The sequence below is a fragment of the Neofelis nebulosa genome, chromosome 10, assembly GCF_028018385.1.
Source record: "Neofelis nebulosa isolate mNeoNeb1 chromosome 10, mNeoNeb1.pri, whole genome shotgun sequence".
Taxonomy (NCBI): Eukaryota; Metazoa; Chordata; class Mammalia; order Carnivora; family Felidae; genus Neofelis; species Neofelis nebulosa.
Genome location: NC_080791.1, coordinates 73,840,748 through 73,862,767, shown reverse-complemented (window position 1 = coordinate 73,862,767; position 22,020 = coordinate 73,840,748). Strand labels below are relative to the sequence as shown.

The window sequence follows — 22,020 nt, the reverse complement described above, 5'->3', positions numbered from 1 at the left end:
CCCAGTGGGCATGAAAGCCCTGGCTCAAGGCCTCTGGCTACCCCGGCCCCTCAGAGCGTGTTTCCTTTGGCAGGAGGAGAGGGACCTGCCAGCTGCCCGTTGTGCCGCGTCCTGGTGGTAGGTCAGCTCTGCCTTCCTCCCACCCCCATTCCTGCTGACCGTCAGCTGGTGCCACTCACCAGGCCCGGGCGCGAAGCCCACACCAGGTGCCGAGCAGGGCCCAAAGGTACCAAGCCTCTTCCACTCTCCCACTTTGTGCCTCACGTCAACTTGGCCGAAACTCCTGCGTAACCATAGGAGCTGCGGCCCGGGGCTCATCTTCTCTGTGTGCATTTCCTCGCTCGTGGGCCAAACAGGGAGACATCTGTGTTTCCCCAAACCCAAACTTTTGGCCAGTGATTGCCTTCCTACCAGGGAAAAGGAAAAGGGAAAGGAAGGGTAATCCCTGGCCAGCCAGCCTCCCCCTGTGGAAGAGTGGTCTGGGAAACAGATTTTCAGTGGAGAAAGGGTGAAATGTAAAGATAGAAAAGTAAATAAGATCGTTGAAAAATCAAAAAGAATACATTCTGATCCAGATAGGGATGGGCTTTCAGTTCTTAGAAGCAGTAGAAGAAATTGTAAGAGATCAATGAAGTTTACTACAAAGAACCATAAAGCTTATGTTTTATATCAAAAGACCCAAGACAAAGTTTTAAGTCAAACTAGGAAAAAAATATTTGTGCTAGATATGGCAGAGAAAGAATATTCTAAAAATAAAAATCTTTAAAACAAGAAGGCTCTTAACATAACAAGAAGGCTCTTAAGAAGGCTCTTAACAATAACAAATATTTACATAATACTATGTGGCAACTTCCATTCTAAGTATTTTACACCTACTTACTCATTTAACACTTGTAAACAACTTTATGATAAAGGTACTATTATCCCCATTTAACAGATGAAGGAACTGAGGCACAGAGACACTAAGTAACTTGCCCAAGGTCACTCAGCTAATAAATAGAAGAGCTAGGATTTGAACCCAAGCCATCTGGCTCTTGGATCTGAGCACTTAAACCCTTGTATACTAAACAGGAAAAAGATATGAAGCAGACAATACACAAAAGAGGAAATACAAATATCTGAGTAACGTAAGAATTACTTTTCAGGTTTTTAAAAAATTTTTAATGTTTATTTATTTTTGAGAGAGAGAGAGAGAGAGAGTGCAAGCAGGGGAGGGGCAGAGAGAGACTGAGACACGGAATCTCAAGGATGCTCTAGGCTTGGAGCTGTCAGCACAGAGCCTGGCGTGGGGCTCGAACCCATGAACCATGAGATCCTGACCTGAGCTGAAGTTGGACGCTTAACCGACTGAGCCACAGAGTCGCCCCTTATTTTTCAGTTTTGATGGCAATAATGTACCAATACAATGAGAAATCTTTTTGTGTCTTCAAATTAGAAAAGATTTTTTAAACATTATAATGAGCACTAAATACTGGCAATGCTGGCGTAAAGCGGAAACTTCCACAGATTGCCATAGTTGTATTCAGGTGGCCTTTCTGAAAAATATTGTGGAAGCATTAAAAACAGTACTCAGGAATCTCAAAAATGTTGATACCAGTTGACCAGGAATCCCCATTTTAAGAATCTAATTTGAGGGAAGCAATTAGGTAGAAAAAGATGCATGTGCAAAGATACTCACAGGAATATTATTCAAGTTATTCAAAATAATGAAAAACTCGAAACAACCTGCATATCTGTTAATAGGATACAGGTTAAGGAAATTGTTGAATCTCCATAATGGACAATCAGACAGTCATTTTAAAGAAATTTGTTTAATAAAAGATACCATAAGCAAAGTGAAGAGACATGCCATGGACGTGTGGGAGAAGACACAATGTATAGAATAGCAAAAAAGTAGAAAATAATACATCAAGAAAACTCACAAATCGATTAAAAAAAAAAAAAAGACAAACAGCCAAAGAGAAAAACAGGCAAGAATGTACAGAGGCAATTCATAAGAGGAGGCGACTCAGGGCTATAAATGAAGTGAAGCTCCCTCTCACTAGTAGTCGGGGAAATGCAGATTCGTTCATTGTACTTGTCAGAATAGCAAGAGTGCGAAGGTAAAGATAGAGGGAAACATTCATATCCATCGCTGATGGGACGGGAAGTAACTGCAGCCATTGTGGCAGCTATTAGCCGTATCTAAATCTAAACGTGTGGCTCCACTCCACTCACGTCTGGGGACCGGCCCTGCACAGACGCGTCTCCGTACAGGGAGACGTGCTCAGGGGTGTTCATGGCAGCGCTGTTTACAATAGCGACAATATTACTCTGAAGTACATGATATTGTACATTATATATTGTGTAAGAAGATAGCAACAATTATCATCATCAAAGAACTGTCCATCAGAAGGGGAATGGATAAGTCAAATAAGATTTATACATATGGGGATACTGAGCACAGTTAAAATAAACGAACTTGATCTGTGTCAGCTCGGATAAATTTCCAAAAAGAATACTGAGTGTAAAGGGCACGTGTTATAAAGATAGATATTTCAACACTATTTATATAAATCTTTAAAACAGACTAAAAATGTTACATGGCATTTAATGACATATGTGTAGAAAGTATAAAAGCAGTAGCAAACACCAACTTCAAAATAGTGGCTCCTTCCTGGGAGGAGAAATGGCTGGAGGGCAAGAACGGGAAGCAGGGCTTAAACTGTTATCTTACTGGTATATTTTCTTTTTTTTAAGGGAAGCGTTGAAGCAGATATGTTGACGAATGTTCTAAATCTGGATGGAGTATGTTTCTTTCTGCTAAGTTATTTCTTGTATCTTTCTGCATATTGAACTATTTCAAAATTTCAAACAAATTATTTTTAATTTTCTTTTTGAATCCTTTGCAGTTCTGTGCAGAAATATTTGTGTTAGTAAGGGACAAAAGCAGAACGAAATATACACAAATATTTACAAACTTCACAAATTAAAGGTTTAAAAGAGATTATCTAAAATATTCATAGTAGTGCCAAGATCAAAGTCTGCTTTTTTCTTTACACTCATCCGTATTTTTCATTTTTTTTTTTTTTTTGTCAGGAAGATGTGTTATTTTTATAAATTGGGGGCAAAAAATTTTTAATGACTACAAAAAACACGAGTGAGTTTAGGCCCTAGGAAAGGGTCTAAACCTAGGAAGAGATGCTGTGATGTGTGGGGGCATCATGCTGGTCTAGAGACTCTGGCTGTATGACTGTGTTCATTCAATCTTTTATCTCATCAACGAGCCCTTATTGAGCACCAGCTGTGTACCAGGCTAGAGATGCGGCAGTGAATGAAACGTACGTGGTCTTTCCCTCCTTGTAGAGCACATCGGCTAGTGAGGAGGGGACAGTACACACGTGACTACACAAGTCATCTATCCACCACAAAGTGCGAGGGCCCCCGTGGGGGTGAAGTCCAAGGGCAATATCAAGAATCTAAGTTAGATCGAGTGGCCAGGGAATCTGGCCTCAGAACGACATTTAACTTGAATTTAAAAGATGAGGAGGTCTGGAGCCCGTTAAAAAGAGGACCTCAAGAGAAAGAAGGCTCCACAAGGCATATGTAAGGAATGGAAAGAAGGCAGGGGTTTTGGAACGTAGTGAGGTGGGGGGAGAGTAAGGGGAGGGCAGCAAGGTGGTCAGGAGCCTGGTCACTCAGGGCCTCACAGGCCAAAGAAAGGCCTTTAAGGGCATTGGAAGTCACAGAAGTCTTTTAAGCAGGGGAGTGATGTGATTAGATTTGCAGTCGTCAGAGATCATCTAGACGCTCTTTGAAGATTGGGGCAGATGGTGAGCTGCCCAGTTAGTCCCTTGGCTGTCGGCACGGCCCAGCGCGGGAGAATGGTGCCAGGATAAGGGGAAGGCAGTAGAAATGGAGAGATGGAAGGATTTGAGCTATTTCTCTGGAGGAAGAGTCGGCAGGTCTTGGATTATGGGGTGGGGGGGAGGGAGGAGGTTACGGTGAAGGAAGGAGGAAGGCCAGGTTTGGGACAGGGACAGCAGTGGGGTGGCAGGAGTGAGAAACACTGGGAAGGCTCGGGAGGGCAGGGTGGAAGCAAGGGTGGCGGGCAAGCCACCAAGTACGGTTGAGCTTTGGTCTTGTCACGTGGAAACCGGGGTTTAGGATATTACCCGTGTCCCCAGGTTGATTGTTTGACCCCTGTTCTCAAAGCCACTTCTACAGCAGTCTTTTCTTTTCCACAGGAGGGACGTGCTACTCTTGGGGCTGGAACGAGCACGGCATGTGCGGGGACGGCTCCGAAGCCAACATCTGGGCCCCGAAGCCTGTGCCATCTCTGCAGTCGTCACTGGGACTCCTTGTGGGCTGTGGGGCTGGCCACTCCCTGGCGCTCTGCCAGCTGCCAGTCCTCCCTGCATTGGGCCAGCACCCCAAGGTCACTGGCCCTTCCCCAGATGCCGCTGAGAGTGCCAAATCTCAGGAAGCCATGGACAGAGAAACTGGAAGGAAAGACAACCAGAAACTTCTACTGAAAGCCTATCTGACAGGTCCAGAGATGGGGGGCTTGTGACAGAGGCCCTTTAATAAAGTGATTTTTTCCAACCCAAAGTGTTCCCAGAGAATTGCTTGGTCAGGTTGTGTGGTCGGCCTGAGAAGGGGGGCTGACCACAGGCCAGAACAATGGGAGGCGGCCGGCTCAGCGTCTGGGGTTCAAGGAGACAGACATCCTTCCTGCCCAGCAGATGGGAACAGGACCCCCCCTGAGGGCAATAACAAGAACCTCACTTGGTTGCATGGCTGGGGAGTCTGGCCCCTAAGCGATATTTAAACCGGAATCCCCAAAGGACATGGAAAACAGCAGCTCCAGCCTGTCTTTACCTGGTGGGGACGGAATACCCAGCCCCATCCCCCGTGGTTATTTTGGTCCAGCAGCCTTTGATTCGGCAAGAGAAACGGTTCCCAGGCCTTGCTCAGAGCAACCAAAGGCCTCCCTGAGGTTTTATTCTCAGCGCCTGGAGCATTAATTTACTGATTCGAGGATTAGTTTGCAGGTGGACACTCGGATGGGAAGGAGTTCTTGTCTTGGTGACTAGAGGAGAGAAGGCCCTGGATGGGGGGGTGGGGGGGTAGGAAGTGGAGATGAATAAGTGGAGGAAGAGGTAGGACTTCTGGGAAGACCCGACAGAGGAGGCACCTGGAACAGACAACAGAATCTAGAACCAGTGAACTCTCAGAGGATGGGTGTCTTCATCCGAGCCAGGCAGCACTCTGGAGCTGGTCTGCGTGACTAATTGCCAAGCTGTGTAGTTTCGGGTGAGGGACAGGCTGCAGCATAGGAAGGGGGGTCTGACCCTAACCCCTGACATCTGCCTCTTAGCCCTCCTTGCCTCTGGAGGAGGAGGAGGAGGTAAAATGGGGTGTAGGCCAGACCACAGGCCCCAGGCCTCCCCAGGTGGCAGCTGTGACTTTGGGGGACATAGCACCTTTCTGCTGCCTCAGGAAACAGCTTTCCCTGGGGACTGTGTGGCAGTGTCACCAGCTAGCTAGTGGCCCATCCCACACCACCTTCCCTTTGGGACTCAGGAGAGGATTGGGCCTGTGAGGGCTAGACTACGGTGGCTTACAGGAAGTTACACTCCCAAGATATCAGAGCTGGAGGACCTGTAATGACCTTCTCGCCTAGTGGCCTTCAAAGTGCATTTGTTAGAGCCCTAGAAGTCTGAGAATTCGGTGGCCACCTGGCGGTCTATGGATGAAAGGAAGCCATGTGGACAAAGATCTGGGCCCACACTCTCCACCTTATTCACAGCAGCTTTATTTTAATTTATATTATATACTGGGCTCCACATAAGATTTCACTTGACAAGGGTTCCTTAAGAAAGTTTTGAAAACCATTGGTCTTATCCAACATTTTCATTATTCATGTGGGAAAACAAGAGGCCTAAAAAGGGGAAGGGACCACACACCTCACTCCTGACTCAGTGTCCTGACTGGGAGGTGACCCGTCCCAGGCCTTGAGCCAGACCAGGGTGGGCAGATGAGGCTCAACCCTGGGATCAGGAGTGGGTTCAGCTCAATGGAGTGGGGATGAAGATAATCCTGAGCTCCCCAGGCCTGAACCTAGACATCATCCACAGCCGTTGGCTGACCTTGAACACCCGTGCATGGAGTCCTGCTCCCGATACTGTACCCAAAAAACAGCACTGCCCTGGCCAGCAAAGGCCTTGGTCCCCCACCTCCCAGAACCAGCAGAGGCTACGACAGCCTCTAAGCACTTCCTCAGTGGGAAGAAGGACATCTGTGCACTCTGATCTGGTCTTGCCAAGGTTCCCATACCCTCGGATCTGGAGAAATTGGATGGTCCAGAGAGGACCACACTGGAGCAAGCCCACAGTTGCGGGCTGCCCGCCGCCGTCCTACACACAGTCCAGAAAGCAGTCCCACACTGGAGACTACTCAGGCCCACACCTCCCAGACAGGCTTTCTACTCACGAGCAGCCGACACACGTGAGCTCACAGCACGCCAGTTCAGAGTTCCCTCCTGCCTCCCTCAGCTCCGATAAAAGAAACCCCAGTTCCAAATCTTCTACTGCTGAGCCCTAGTGCCTCTCCTGAGGCCACCTGTGGGCACAGGAAAGAAGTGTCTTGGGGCTCCTTCCCAGCCTGAAACAAGGTCAGGGGTGCTGGCTCAGAACGTGACTCAGACCCTTCTTGATAATCCACGCATGGAAGAGCGAATGGCCCCTGGTACTAGATGCCACCACAGACAGCCCTGTCACCAGAAGTCCCTCCGTTCTGCCCTTCCTGCAGTGGCAGACAGGCTTTCTCTAGGCCCGTTCACTGGATCTGATGAGTGCCTGAAAGCTCAAGGGGCTGTCCACAGGGTCGCCCAGATTTTTTTCTGGGCCCTTTGATTCCCATGGTCATCCTCAGATTTGTAGATGTCCGAGCCCCTCATTCCAAACAGACCCTCAGCTCTTCGAGAGTGAGCGATCGGGTCTTGGTCGGTTCTGGAACCCTTCACCAAAGATGGGCCCTGATACAGAGGAAGTGCCCGGTAAATGTTAACGAACTGGTGTGTACACCTTCAGGGCCACCAAGGGGGTAGGGAGGTTAAATGAGGGGGTCATGATCCCCTCACACCCACCTGTCCTCTGTGCTTATCTCTTACAAGTGTGTGATAACTGTGCTGTGCAGATTATGACCAGCTGAGAGTTAATGTCAGCATCCCCCACCTGGTTAGCTAATGGGCCATAGAAGCCAACTTGAGTAAATACCCACTCGTTTTCTTTACTTTTTTTTCTGATAGACGAAGATTGGCCTTTCTATTCCTCCCGTAAGGGGAGGGGGAAGGAAAAAGAAGAGGGGAGTGAGCTCCGCCATGTGCTCACAGCTCTTGGTCCTGGCCTCTGGAGTGATTGTGTGTGGTCACCACATTCCAGGTGTTCGTGGGGTGTTTGCGTCCTCACCGACCTACCACAGGCTCTCCCCTCGTGGTCACAGGCACCCCCTCTCCCCTTGGTACCCCCACCACCTTCAGTCCCAGAAGGCCATCAGGCCAGGAGGCCAAACTAGATGAGACTGTGCTTGCGAAGGTGAATCGGGGCCTGGGGCTCAGAGGAAAGCAAGCCTCCCACCCTGCCCCCAGGCACCTGCCACTTCCAAAGCAAGACCTCGTGATGGATGGAAATTGGGAGTTGGAAAGTTAGGAAGTGGTGGGACCATAGAGGGAGGGAGTTCCAGGTCCTAAGGTGCATGTGTGTGACCGCTACGGGCTCAGACTTGCAGAGCAACTGAGGCACAGAGGTGAGAGAAGAGGAGAGATGGCCAGGAGTGGGGCAGGGGGCATGCTGGCCAATAGAAGGAGCTTCAGTTTCCCTCCTAGGGCAACAGGTGTTCAGGAAGGAGAGTGAGGTGGCCAGATGTGTGTGTAGAAGGTTTGAGCGGCCTGTGAAAAACCCCCCTCTGTCATACCCATGACGCATCATGAAGGAGGGCAGGAAGCCACGTCCTGAGCGTCCTGGGATTCAGGATGAGCCTTTCTAGTGTTCCTATCTATTCTGCTCCTGCCCCAAGAAGGCCCCAGTTGGCTTGAGACAGCTTCACCTGAACTCTGGAGTCAAGCTTGACTGGGTTAAAATCTTGGCTTCATCTTTCATTGGCTGTGTGGCTTTGGGCCAGTTGCTTTACCTCTCTGCACCTGTCCTCTAGCTCCAAAATGGGCAGAGTGAATTACTGTGGGCTGTCATTAGACAATGTTTCCCAGCTGCCCCCCGCGCAGATGCTCAGTGTATGCCAATCCCCTTTCCCCATTAGCTAGTGTGTCCCGGAAAACCCACATTGTAAATGGCTTTGTGTGAAATCCACTCGAGTCCACCAGAGAGGCACTTCCTCCAAACTGGATCCCAGGTACAGTGAACGTGACCTTCCCTGCAGCAGCTGAGGCTGTTTGGCTCCCACATCCTGATAGTTATGAATGGCTGTGACATACACAGTGTGCTCTGGCAGCTCTATGGCCGCGTAGCCCCTTGGGCAGAGGCCTTACTGTACTCACTGCTCCACCGACCCCCAGCCCGTGGTTCCCAGACCACACAGGATGGAAGTTGAGGCAAAGGCTTTGAGGGGACAAGGAACAGTGAGATGAGACTTCAGCATCCACCTTCGGCCTCCCACCTGCCCATCTGATGGCTGACTCAGGCCATGCTGGGGGCATCAAGGGAACTGAAATGGGAGAGAGACACCCACTTGTTTCTGGCCCTGGGAAGATCATTCTCTGTGGACCTCAGCTCCTCATCTGTAAAAGGCTCGGAGGTTGACTACCATGATCATTGGATATTTTCCCACCTGAATATTCCTGGATTCTCCAATGGATAAGGAAAGGATAGGAACCCCCAGTCCCCACTCTATCCCCCATGAGAAGCCAAGTGAGTAATCGTCACAAATCAAGACCCCTGAGGGAGGGCTCCTCCCCTTCAAGATGCCTCCAGGCTGAGAGAGATGCATGGGTGGTCTCACCAGCTGAGCCAGCAGGGTGCAGCTGGGTAGGGCACCCCGAACTGTCGGTCAGCCCCCTGCCTCTGCCACTATCAGATTCAACAATGGCCCTAGGAGGGAGGTGACTGAAAGGTCTGCAAGGGGGCTGGGAGCTCTGACATGGCCAGATTCAAGGAGTCATCAAAATGGCATGACTCACACAGAAGTTTCCATGTCAGTGAACCCCCTAGAGTATGTGCTTGTTTTAGGGTCAGGTTCTTGTATGCCCCATCCTTTCTGAGAGCTGCCTCTCCTCCCCAGACCCAACGGGATCTGCAGAGGCGGGGGCCAGAGCAAAACTTCTTCCTTAAGGCCTGGTTTTTTTCCCAGCGGGAGGACAGCCAGCACTTTGCTATGTTGTCGAGACATAGCAGGTTCAGGTTCACCCCACCCCAGCCCCGCCACAGCAGGCCCGATCACAGGCAGAACCAAATCACGACACTGCCCAAGGCAATAAAAACCCAAACCCGTGCTTCATCTCAAAAGTCAGCTTTTTATTATTGAGGGCCAGAGCCCAAGGAGGGGAGGGTGTTGAGCTAAAGCAGCATTGCTCTCTTTCCAGGAAATGTTTCGAGCTGCAGTGAAGGCTCGAGATGTTGCATTTTTTTTTTTCAACTCAAGCATGTGTTTTTCAAAAATATCATCCTTCCCCACCCCCCACCCCACCACTAATTTTAGAATCAGACCAAAGCCAAGCTACTGTCCTCTGTTTCTGTTGGGAAAATACTATATTTATTCAAGATGCAGAAGTGGGTCTCTGCAAACCTCCAATTGCTTCAGGAAAACAAATCTGCTTTAGACTATACAGAAACCATGATACAAAATTTATTTCATGCTAGAATCGCTTTGCATAACATTGGGCATGCAGTTTTTTACTCTGAAGTACTAAATTGCATACAATGCCAGGTTGTGCCTTAATAAAGGTGGAGGAGGGCCACCCCTCCTGTGGTCCTGATCTTTTGGTGCTCTAAAGTAACACTTGGAAAATCCGTACGGTGTTGATTATTTACTATGAACAATTTGTAATGAAAGCTGGTCACACTGGATCTACACACCGAGAAGATGATTGAATCAACCTAGACTAGCCGCTGTCAAGGGTCTTGGGGAGACGTCCGCTGGGTCACAAGCATGCCAGACAGAGAGGGAAGAAAGCAGCAGTGCGTGTTTCCACAATTCTATTTGGAGCAAAGTTCTCAGTTTCCACGTGAGAAATGAACTATGAAGGTGAGGTCAATATGACCGATGACTGACCGACTGCCCTTTTTGGAACCTTGACTCTCGATCTCGTGTACAAAAAGGGAAGCCATCCATTCCCCGTCCCCACCCCTCCTCCCACCCCCAGAAATGTACAGGTTTCTACCGAACGCCGTTACAGTCTGGCTCCAACAACGTGTGTAATAAAAGTAAAGAGCTTTGAAAGAAAATAGAGGACTTTTTCCTTTTTCTCGTCGTTGTTGTTGTTTAGGGTGATCATTACAGTTGCAGGGGGGTTGGTGGGTTTGGTTTGCTGGGTTTTCTGTTTAACTTCATGCAAGTCATGCTAAGGAACCCCTCCACCGCCCTCCCCAAATAAAATAAAATTAAAAAAAAAAAAAAAGGAAAAGAAGGAAAAGAAATCCTCTACGGTCAGTTACCATTTGGCCGTAGAAAAAGCTACGTCCGTCCTAGTACAAGACCTGGGCCACTCGGACTCGTCCGGCAAACCTGCATGGCGTGAATTTACTCTGTCCGAGGGTGAGGAGGGGCTGCTGGTCCACCCAGATGCTTAATAGCCACCAGTGTCCTCGGCCAAGCCGCCTGGTCAAGTCACTCTCACAGCCTCTGTCGGCATATACTTAGCAATGACAGGGCTTTCTTTGCAAAGATCTGTATGTAAAGAATACAATTAACACTTGAGCTTCTCTTCTTGGCTTTCCCATCCCGCTTGGTACTTAGTTTTTAAGGAAGGAAGAGGAAAGACAGAACAGCCGCATGCAGAGGCAGGCAGATTCTTCTCCAGCGGGCTTGGTTTTCCCATGCAGTGAGCCGGCCCAGCACGCCTCTTTCTCCCTCTTGGGGACCGGGTTGAGTCCCTAACTCTCCTACTCTGCATGTGGCTTGTGCACTGGAATTATCCTGAGAAAATCAAGTCCTCGGCGCTGTCATGGCTCCATGAGAGCAGGGCCGGGTGGATGTGGGTGGGGGCACTTCACCCTTGGTGCCTCCCAAACACTCTGGCCCCCCACGCCTCTGTGGGATTGGGGAGCAGGTACCACCCGTGGACAGTGGTTGCCGCCGAGCTCCCTTGGCCACTACAGGGAGATGGGGCTTCTTCCGTCCCACACTCCCTGGGCTTCTGGAAGCACGGTAAAGAGACTCTCCTGTCTGTTCTTTTAGGCCACACAGATTGATCCAATAGTGACGATGAAGGAGACAGGCAGCCCATGAGACCTTACTGGGCAGAGCACAGCCACAAAGTCTACCTGCTTTCCCCCTCATTCCCCTGGGCTGCCCCTGCTCCTGGTATTCTAGAGCCTCTACCCAGGAAAAAGCCAGGTGCAAAAGGGAGCATCAGGCCTATCCATGGAAGGTGCCAAGGATGGGCCCACCCCAGGCCCACAGCCCTCCACCATGCAGCACCATGCGGGCAGCGGTTTGCCGCACTGGGGTCCGAGGGACCTCCAGGCAGGGCAAGGAAGCAGGGACCAGACTGGATCAGGTGGGCACACTAAGCACCAGTGACCAGAAGGACTTCCCCATCTCAATATAGGCTGCCTCTCCTCTTCTGGGTTGGGTTTGCCCTTTATTTGGAATTCTGTGTTCTCTCCTTGTGTATTGTTGGACCACTTCAAGTACTGGAGCAGTTGTGAATGGCCACTGTCTACACCAACTATTGCTCTAAAAAACCAACTATCCCTCGGGCCCAGCCTGCTCACTCTGGTCAGCATGCATCCCGTGTGAGCATGTGAGGCACTCCCAGACATGCACGAGTTGCCCAGCCAGTCCGATATGTCAAGGATGGCTTCCTCTACCTTCCAGGCCAATGCCTGAAGCCTGGGGCTAGGGTGCTCTGGGCCCCTGCCTCAAGCTTCTCTCCAGCCCATGCTCAAGCTCTAGTGGAAATCTTTTCCCCAGGAGGTCAGCCTAAGATAAGGGTCTGCTAACAAGGAGACCTTGAACAGAGGCCACTATGGGGCTCAGCCTTCACCAACCACAAGGGGGCGCTGATCACACCCGGGGCGGTGACCAGGGAACGAAGGTGCTGCACGGGGTGGTGCTTCACCTTCTTGGCAAGTTCTCTAACTGCCACTAGCAATATTCTGACTAGCACACATCTTACCTCTGCAATGACATTGGTCTCATCCCCAAGCCCTGAAGCCACCTCTCTTCATGCCTCTCCTCCCACTGGCCTACAGATTCTCTTTAAATGGTGCTCTTCCAGAACATGCATCCTTGGGTGGTTACGTCCACAGGGTCCTGGCCAGGCCAGGCCCACCCCACTGCCCTCCTCAACCAAGGGACAGGGGAGATCACTTTGCTTTCTGGGTCTCACCTGCCATCTGCCAGAGCAGCCTGGAGGAGTCGAGACTCCTCCCACATCCCCGGGTAACACCCTGCCTTAGGGTCACAGCCCCTTAGTCAGCCAGCCCATTCCGGCACCCCTTCCTTTCCCCTCGGCTCAGTCCCAACCCACAGCTGCCAGGACCTCAGATTCTCTGCCAGCCTGACATCCTACTTGGGAGAAAAAGACTCAGAACTCCAAGGGCCAACCCTTGTGGGGGGGGGGGGGGCTCCTTCTGCACCTTGCCCCCCCTCAGCGTGCCTGCCTGCCCCTCAGCACCCCTCGCCCGCCGCCCCACCCGCCCATCTGCAGGAGCGCGAGGCGGCCCAGCTGATGCAGAGTGCCCCCCGCCTCCTCTACATACCCTTTCTCATTCCTCCACCAGGTGGGCACGCGTACTCCCCGGTTGATAAGAGGAAGCAGGGTCCGTATCTCTCGCGGGTGCCCGAGCGAGTAAAGGGCAGGCCCTCATCAGGAGTGAGGGCCTGGTCTATGTGGGGGCAGTCTTCGTTCGCCAGCGCGGCCTTCGCCACCTCCCCATTCAGTTTGGAATCTTCAAACATATAAGCAGAAGCTATTGAGACACTGAAAACTGTTTAGTGGGGGAGGGGGACAGGCCAGAGGTGGGGCATTGGCAAAGGGCAGCCTGTCCCTGAGGACAGAAAAGTGAGTGGACCATGGAGGGAGGCAGGAGGCTGGGGGTCCCCGGCTCATTCAGGCAGCCTATGGGCTGCCCACAGTGCAGGGAAGGAGGGGGTCCTGGGTTTGCTCAAAGTTTGCAAAAAGATGAGTTAGTGATGGGTCCAGCAAGTGCGGTGCTGGGGGCCTGGCCCAGGGCCCAAGGCAGGGCCGATGAGACAGGATGGTGTGGATGCGTCATGGGTAGGGGGCCAGACACAGAGCTCAGGGAGAAGACAGACAAACACGCAGAAAAACTCCAGTCCAGAGAGGTGGCCTTTGCAGACCTCTCTCTCCTGCTGACCAGAGCCTGGTTGCCTCCCGTCCACATCTAGCTGGCTTCTCAAGGCTTCCCTAACCCCATCTAGACCCATCAGTCAACTCCACCCCACCCCCATCGGGATCCCACCGCATCACACCCTTCACACTGTCCTCCACACACACCCTATCTCATCACTCATCCTGCCCCGACCCATTTGGATTCAACCTGGTCACTCTGCGTGCCCCACCCCCTGTACACACCAAGCCTGGCCACACAGTCTCCTCTGTCCCCAGACTCACTTTGGTCACTCTGTATGCCCCACCCTCCATGCAGACTAGGCCTGGTCACAAAGTCTCCTCTGTCCCCAGACTCACTTTGGTCACTCTGTATCCCCCACCCTCCATGCAGACTAGGCCTGGTCACAAAGTCTCCTCTGTCCCCAGACTCACTTTGGTCACTCTGTATCCCCCACCCTCCATGCAGACTAGGCCTGGTCACAAAGTCTCCTCTGTCCCCAGACTCACTTTGGTCACTCTGTATCCCCCACCCTCCATGCAGACTAAGCCTGGTCACAAAGTCTCCTCTGTCCCCAGACTCACTTTGGTCACTCTGTATCCCCCACCCTCCATGCAGACTAGGCCTGGTCACAAAGTCTCCTCTGTCCCCAGACTCACTTTGGTCACTCTGTATGCCCCACCCTCCATGCAGACTAGGCCTGGTCACACAGTCTTCTCTGTCCCCAGACTCACTTTGGTCACTCTGCATGCCCTGTCCCCTATCCAGACTACTCACGGTCACCCAAGTCTCCTCCAAATTCAACCTGGTACTCTATATAGCCCACCCCACACGTTCCAGGCCTGGCCACACCGTCTCTCTTTCCCCACACAGGTCCAATTCAACTAGTCCGCTCCATCCCCCACACAGACTTAAGCTAGTCACTCAGTCTGCTCTGAGCCCCACACAGACCACGCCGGTATCCACCATCCCGTTCCGCCCCCAGCGGGCCTGGTCAGCTTGCACAGGCACAACAGGGATGTATGCATGAGGCAGTGACAGCGGGCCATGATTTGGGAGGGGTTCCCATTCCTCTGCCTCCTCACGGCAGCATCCCGGCAAAGCAGAGCAAATGGACGTGTAAAGACAACAGCGGCGGATGGACTCGGGTGGGTAAAGGGGAGTCTTGGCCTCTGTGAGAGCCTGAGAAGGAACCTGGGCAGAGGTTTGAGGAAACATTCGGGGGGCAAAGCACGGCCAGAACAGGAGCTCTCCCTCTCCCAAGTCCAGAAGCAGAGCCGTGGAAGTCTCTGGAGCTGGCAGAGGTAGCTTGTCTGACCTCGGGTCCCGCCCATCACTCTTGGGGACTGAGCCTGCCCCTTGCTCTCTGACCTCAAAGCAGAATCTTCCAGGCCAGGGTAGGGCAAGTCAGTCCCCACGGTGGGCTTCCTCAAAGACTTCATCTGGGATGAGAGAACCTCAAGGGAAGACGACACCAACATGGGTGTGAACACGAGGGGAGACTTCTCTGAAAGACTAAAGAGGGGACCCTCCTCCGTGACCCTGTTCACATCATGTAACTACACGCACAAGTGATCCTTCTCCGTGTGCACACACTCAGCGTGCCCGCGGGTGGGATCACGGCCCGTGTGCACATCATGTCACTACAAAGAGGCAGTCAGTCAAAAGAGAAATGGACCAATCAGGTTTATTCGTAAAGCAAATCCAAAAAAAATCCCATCATAATTTTGGAACTTAAAAAAAAGGTCTGTCGTACAAGATGGCAAAGCATTTCACGTACAGTGCGTTTCTCGACAAATCCCAGGGGCTTCGCTCCCCGATTTATTCTGAACCAGAAAGGCCAGTTACCAAGGTAACTCTGACACCACGTGACTGGGGCCTCTCTGGGGTCTGGGAGCTGCCTAGCACTTGGGGCGTGTCTGTGGGCACACACGTGTGCACACGGACAAGCCCCGGCCTGCCCCCCATTCTGGCCGGCCCCTGTCTTCCCTCCCAAGGGAGGGGCTGAGGGAGGAAGGCAGCGGGAGAAAGAGGGGAAATCTCAGGGAGGAGAGGGTGGATGAGGATGTGGAGTTGGGGCCCACAGTACCCTGCACAAATTGTCCTCAAGGGGAAAACGGCAAATCCTACCCGGCAGCATCGCCATCTGGGAGGGGAGCCAGGACTTGCTGTCTCTCTGTTGGCCATCATCTGTCTGTCACTGGAGATATCTGCAGAGGGTAGTTCTTGCCCAGGGGCGGGTCAAAGGTGGGCGGTAGAGCCTGAGACCCCTCCCTTTCGCTCGGAGTGCTGAGCCCCCACCCACCGGCTCTGCCCCTCAGTGCTGCGCCCCTGCAGAATCAAGCTCCCTTGGCCTTTAAGGGGCCCAAAGTCGGGCTGGTCTTCCCTGCAGGGGCAGGGGGCAGGGGCAGCCATCAGGCATCCTGGGTGGGTGTGAGCTGGGCACCTTTCTCTCCCTGGAGGGACTCCAGGATATCCCTGGGGCCTGTTTCTTCTCTCAACCATGATGACCTTGAAGGGGAAGGTGTGTTTAGGTCTTGCTCTGTGAAGGAGCCAGCTTCCTACTCTGTGGTTTGGGGTGCTCTCAGAAAACTGGGAGCATTCTCCCGCCCCAACTCCAGAGGGGTGTCTGGAAGAGAGGCCACAAGGAGGGGCCAACTCTCAAAACCTGGAGAACCCCTGAAAAAGACCAGAGGTGCCAGCTCACCCTCCTGCCCCCATCCTGTCCTTTGAATGAGATGGCCACCAGGAGCCCCGGTTCCCACCTGCTCCCCAGAAGGCTCAGAGCCCTGCCCCCCCTGGCCCCAGGCCCCTGGGCCCCCACTAGACCCGCCGGCCTGCGATGATGAAATGACAGCATGGGCAGCGTCTCACGGAGATGGTTTCCAGGCTTTGAAATGGGCTGAGATAGATGAGCATCCGCAAGAGGGTCATTTTTTTTTAAACTTTGGAGCAAGGAGAACCCGGTGTCCGGGCCCTCAGCCAGCGGGGCCGGCTTTTCTGCCCTGCTCTCCGGGCCCCGCCGATGTACTTACTGTTCACACCAGCAGCGGGCGCCAGGGGGCGCACGCCGGGCTGGGGCAGGGTGGGGGTTGCTGGGCATTTCCTTGGGTTTAGCCCCGAGGGGTCTGCCCAGCTGGGGCTCAGGGAAAAAGTCCCAGGCTAACTGGGGACAGTCTGTGAGAGACACGAGCAGAGTATAATCACGAGAACTGGCACAAGTCATGCAACAAAACGAGGAGAGAGAGAAACATGATTAGTGGAGAGAGAGAGAAAGAGAGAAAATGTGAACAACACAGAAAAGAACACCCATGCCTGGCCCTCAGAGTGGGTTCATTTCTCTACTGCTTCCACCTTGGCCCACCTGGGGGCCACGAGGACCCCCCCCTCCGGGCCGCAGCTGCCCCCCCCCGCCCTCTAACACGAGCGCAAACTCGGTGAGCCCATTTGGAAAGGCCCTGCCCACACCCTGCCTGGTCACCTCTGCCCGACCCTGGGACCCTCCCCGCGCCCCCACCCCTCCTCGCCCCGGGCTGCCACCACTCCCGGCACCCACTGCAGCCCAGCAGGGGAAAAAGTGGAGGGCCAGGCCTGGGGGCACTCCGGACTCAGCTGCTCGGAGGAGAATCCCCCTCCACAGATGCCCCAGAGGCTGCAGTGGTGGCTCCTGAGGAGCCCAGATAGGAGCTTGCTCCAGGACTTCATGCTGCCCTACATGCCCACGGGCAAAAAGTGAGTCTGGCCGCCAACCCTCCCCCCTGTCAGCCCCCTGCTCACCTATGGTGGGACCCCGCAGCCCCGGACGCAGCACCACAGAGGACCAACCCGTATCACAGGAGCGGAGATGGACAAGACACGCACGTGAATGAACATGGCAGGACAGGGGGAGCATTCCGAGCTCTCCAGAGCAGGACCCCGGCTGCAGACGGGGGGAGGGAGACCCTTTCTGGGAGACAAGCAGCTGCTCCTGGGCCATCAGCCCCACGCAGTCCCTGACTATGTGGGGTGCCCTGCTAGCATCCCCCCATGAGGCACTATGATCCCCACAGGATGAACCCCCCCCCCCCCGCCCAAACACTGAGGCCATGCTAGCCATGGTACAGAGGAGGAGACCAGATCATCCCTCACAGACACACAGACCTGAAGCCTCAGGACAGACCAAGAGGTGGAGGTGAGGGAGGGTGCTGTTGATACGACTGGGAGGCCTTGCTTGAGTCCTGGGGGGTCTGGCCCTGTGGGGTCAGGGGTAGGGGAAGCGCCAGAGCCGGGCATTTAGCCTTCAGCCAGATTCTAAAAGTGGAATTGGAGAACCCAAGCACTCAAATGGCCCTTGGGGGCGGAGTGAGGCTGGAAAGGCCTTGGGGGCTGCATCTTACCTCTCTCAATTCTTGTAGGGTCAGATCTCCACCCACGTTGGCCTCCCTCACCTCTGGCCACCCCACTCACTCACAGACACACCCACACCCATCTAGGTGTGTCGGTGCGAGCAGAGAAGGAGGCAAACAGGAAGGGACTCAGTGATACAGAGATGGGGAGGCCACCCCTTGAGGACCACAGACCTTGGTGATAGATCATCAGGGTCTCACGCATCAGCTTTTGGAGGGAGGAGGAGTGTTCTGGGGCGGGGGGGGGGTGGTGAGGCTCACAGGGGTCTGGGAACCACGATGGATAGGTCTGGACAGCAGGACAGCACCTCCAAGGGAAGTGAGTACTTGGGAAGGGAGGGAGGGCGGAGTGTGGGGCTGGGGAGAGAAAGGCAGGAGGGTGCTGGCATCTGGGCTCCAGAGGGCAAGCTTGAAAGGCCCCAGATCCCTCCTCAGCCAGAGATTGACTGAGCCAGCGCTCTCTGGGTCCCTGAGATCTGGGGCCATAACAAGGAGGCTCCCCGGAGCAGAGCTGCCGTGACTATGGGGCCCAGGGGATTCACCAGGAGTGAAAGGGTTCACAGGTCTGCTGCAGCACGGGAAGAGAGCTGTGTCTCTGGGATTAGCTGGTGCGCATGTCAGAACACAAACGTCTGTACTCGGTGTGTGTGTGTGTGTGTGTGTGTGTGCGTGGGCTCTCAGCACATGGAGAAAACTGGCATTTTCTAGGAGTACAGAGGAGTCTGTGCCTGACTGGAGTGACTGGGGGTCCCTGGTAGGCTGGCCTGGGCACCCAAGCCTGGGGCACTGATCCTGACAGATCCAGTGTTGGAGAGGATGTGACAGAAGGGCCAAGTAGCGCCATGGTGGTGTCACCCAGGTTGAGCTCTTCCTATGGGGCCCAGAGTGAAGGTGGAGGCTAGGCCAGGCCAGACCCTCCCCAGAGCCCCAGGAATCTTCCTTGCCATGACAGTGGCTCCTGAGGTCAAACGTCCACCTAATCCAGAGCAGAAAGGTCGGGTGGGAGATTTCCACTGGCCTGTGCCTCACCTGGTGAGCAGGAGCCATGCCTTGCCCCACTCAGGGCCCCTGTTCCAGCCTCTGAGACCCTTGCCCAACCCATGGCTCAGCCCAGGACACTAACCACATTCCTTTTGGGTGCCTACAGGAATCCAGGAAGCGGGAAGGGGAGGGGTATGGGGCCAGATGAAGGGGGAGGAAAGCCCCCATGGGCAGAGAAGTGGGCCTTGAGGGTATTGCACTAGGCAGCATAGGTGTGGGATGAAGCCAGGTTGGGAGCAGGATGGGGTGGTGGGTGCATCAGCAGGGAAGAAAGAATCAATCATCCACTGGGCGAGGCCACTCAGACCGGGGGAAACTTGCTCATCCAGGGCTGAGCTAGCCTGCCAGACCTGGGCACAGGGACCTCCTCCATAGACTAAATGCTACTTAACACTCACTCAGCCTCCCTCACCCCGGCACTTCTTAGCTCAGTGTTGTCATTCTTCTCTGGGTCATTCATCTCCTTGAAATCCCTGTGTCCACAGAATAAGTCGATGGTATTCCATGGGTAGAGGTAGACTATGGGCTTTATATCTTCGGACCAGAGCCCCGTGATCAACTTTATGTGCTATGTGCAGGTTCTCATAAAACTGAGATAGTCCCATAACAAACCACTAGCCATGGAATATGAGAATATATCCCACGGTGACTAGTATTGTTTCATGGCCCCCCTCCCCCCTGGACCCCCACTGGATTCACGGGAATGTGGTTGTACACTGGTCTGGATGTCATGTATTGCTGCTGCAGTCCCCACTGCCGGAAACGGGGAGAACCCTCGGTGGGAGGTTGTTGCTGGTCTGTAGTGCTTTCGTCTAAGCTGCCCGGGGTGGTGGCCCCCTCTAGTCCTTTGCTCACCAGTCGCTTCCATCAGAAGGCCACCGGAAACTCCCACTCGACCATCAACCCAAACAGACAACGTGAAAGCTAGAGTCGCTCCAACAGGTTCCTAAAGATAAATGCTAAACTCTAGAGTGGTGGAAGAAGATGAGTTGGTTCGGCATGCTATGGGGTAAGTAAGCTTGTTACGGAGGGCTCCAGACGTCTCCTGGGACGCACCTGGAGCTAGGCAGCCGGAATCAGAGCAGTTCTACTCAGCTATGGAGACAGGCTCTGTTGGGGGTGAGATTCCTGGCTACTGCCTTTGCAGGGACCCTCCTGCCAGATCCCATGCACCAACTGTGCCTTCTGCACAGCCTGAAGGGAGCTGAGTAAAGACCAAATCAGAAGCTGTCTGGCATTTCTGAAACTCACCCACCCCTGCCCTGCCCCGACACTGGGACAGTGGCCCGAGTCAGAGACTCACGCTTGACTCCTGCCCACCGAGCAGCAGCCCCCTGGGCTCCTGCTAAGAGAGTCCTCAGCAACCTCGCGGGCCATGTCGTCTCTTCAGAACCTCACGAGACCAGCGCGCCAACCTCCTTACCCAGGGCCACCAGTGAGGTTCCTCCAGCAGGCTCTCGCCTTGTGAATTTGGCTGCCCAGCATCTCCCTGGGCCCCCAGGCTCCACACCTCGACACTGAGTGCGGGGTCCGGGGTTGCCCACGGAACTAAGGAAGCAGTCTGACTGAATCTGGAATCATCGCTACGGGGGGCAGAGGTGAAAGGTCAGATCGACATGCCTCTAAGAGGTTTCCTACCTGCTCTGTTAATTTCTAAAATTTCTTCCTGGGCCAGCGGGCATGTGTCACTCTGAGTACTGTGGTGTGGAGAGTTTACGACAGATTTACAATAATTGGGAGATCCCAGCTGCGGTGGCCGTGGAATATGCTTCTTTTTTTTCTTTGGTAGTTTCTGCTTAGCCATGGCTAAGGAGTAATACATCCCAAAATTGTTCACGATGACGGGCACGGGCATGGCGATGGTCAGCACGCCCGCCAGCGCACACAACGCTCCCACCAACATGCCGGACCACGTCTGCGGGTACATGTCTCCATAGCCCAGCGTCGTCATGGTGACCACGGCCCACCAGAAGCCAATGGGGATGTTCTTAAAGTGGGTGTGCTCACTGGCGCTGGGGTCATTGGGCTGTGCCCCTATCCTCTCAGCATAGTAGATCATGGTGGCGAAGATCAGGACGCCCAGGGCCAGGAAGATGATAAGCAGCAAGAACTCATTGGTGCTGGCGCGGAGAGTGTGGCCCAGAACCCGCAGGCCCACAAAGTGGCGGGTCAGCTTGAAGATGCGCAGGATACGCACAAAGCGGACGACACGCAGGAAGCCCAGGACATCCTTGGCAGCCTTAGAGGACAGGCCACTCAGGCCCACCTCCAGGTAGAAGGGGAGGATGGCCACAAAGTCAATGATGTTGAGCGAGTTCTTGATGAACTCCACCTTGTTAGGGCAGAAGACCACACGCATGAGGAACTCGAAGGTAAACCAGACAACACAGACGCCCTCAATGTAGGTGAGGAAGGCCTCCGTCTCCGCCTCCCGGTAGTAGCGCACTTGCGTGCCATTCCGAACAGTCTCGATCTCTGTCTTGTTCACGATGGGATTGAAGCGCTCGTGGGTCTCCAGGCAGAAGGTGGTGATGGAGACCAGGATGAAGAAGAGGGAGGCAAAGGCCACATACTGCGGAGGAGAAACACAGCGTCAGAGGGAGGCCCTCTCACCCCGAGCAAAGAAACCTGAGGTACCTTTTCATTGGGTCTAGTCAGAGGCCAGGCCAAGGGAAGACGCCTGCACAATGCCCCCCTCCAACGTGGGCCAAACTGATGGGCCACTTTTCCCTCCTCAGAGCACCAGGTAAGGAGGCTCGGGGGCAGGTAAGAAGTTGTGGAAGAGGTTGCTTTATTTTCACAAATGCCTTTCCTTTCCTCCTGGATGCACAGCTAGACTACATTTACCAGGCTTCCTTGGGGGTTAGGTGGGGTGACGTGACTGAGCTCAGGCCAGTGGACAGCACATAAAAGGGGCATGCACTGATGACAGGCCTGGCTCACAGAACCTATTCTACTCAATCTTCCAGGCTCTCTTTCTTCCCCCAACTGCCAGTTAAATGCTGAGGGCCTAGGGGCCAGTAGGGCCACCACAAGAATGTAGCCTCAGTCCCTGAAAAGAAAGATGTCCACTAAATACCTGA

At 53.5% G+C, this 22,020-nt stretch overlaps 2 protein-coding genes across 2 annotated transcripts in view; one reads left to right on the top strand and one right to left on the bottom strand.

The window, feature by feature from the left end:
• SERGEF (secretion regulating guanine nucleotide exchange factor) overlaps positions 1–4,582 on the top strand; it is a 237,539-nt gene extending 232,957 nt beyond the window's left edge. The window contains 2 exon segments of the mRNA XM_058688397.1: positions 4,227–4,472; positions 4,475–4,582. Coding sequence (XP_058544380.1) covers positions 4,227–4,472; positions 4,475–4,566 — 338 coding nt within the window. The 3' untranslated portion in view covers positions 4,567–4,582.
• A 4,906-nt stretch (positions 4,583–9,488) lies between these two features.
• The window catches only part of KCNC1 (potassium voltage-gated channel subfamily C member 1), a 45,096-nt gene continuing 32,564 nt past the window's right edge, over positions 9,489–22,020 (bottom strand). The window contains exons 2-4 of the mRNA XM_058688396.1: positions 20,576–21,509; positions 12,921–13,109; positions 9,489–10,881 (exon numbers count right to left, since the gene is read on the bottom strand). Coding sequence (XP_058544379.1) covers positions 10,817–10,881; positions 12,921–13,109; positions 20,576–21,509 — 1,188 coding nt within the window. The 3' untranslated portion in view covers positions 9,489–10,816. The remainder of the gene's footprint in view (positions 10,882–12,920; positions 13,110–20,575; positions 21,510–22,020) is intronic.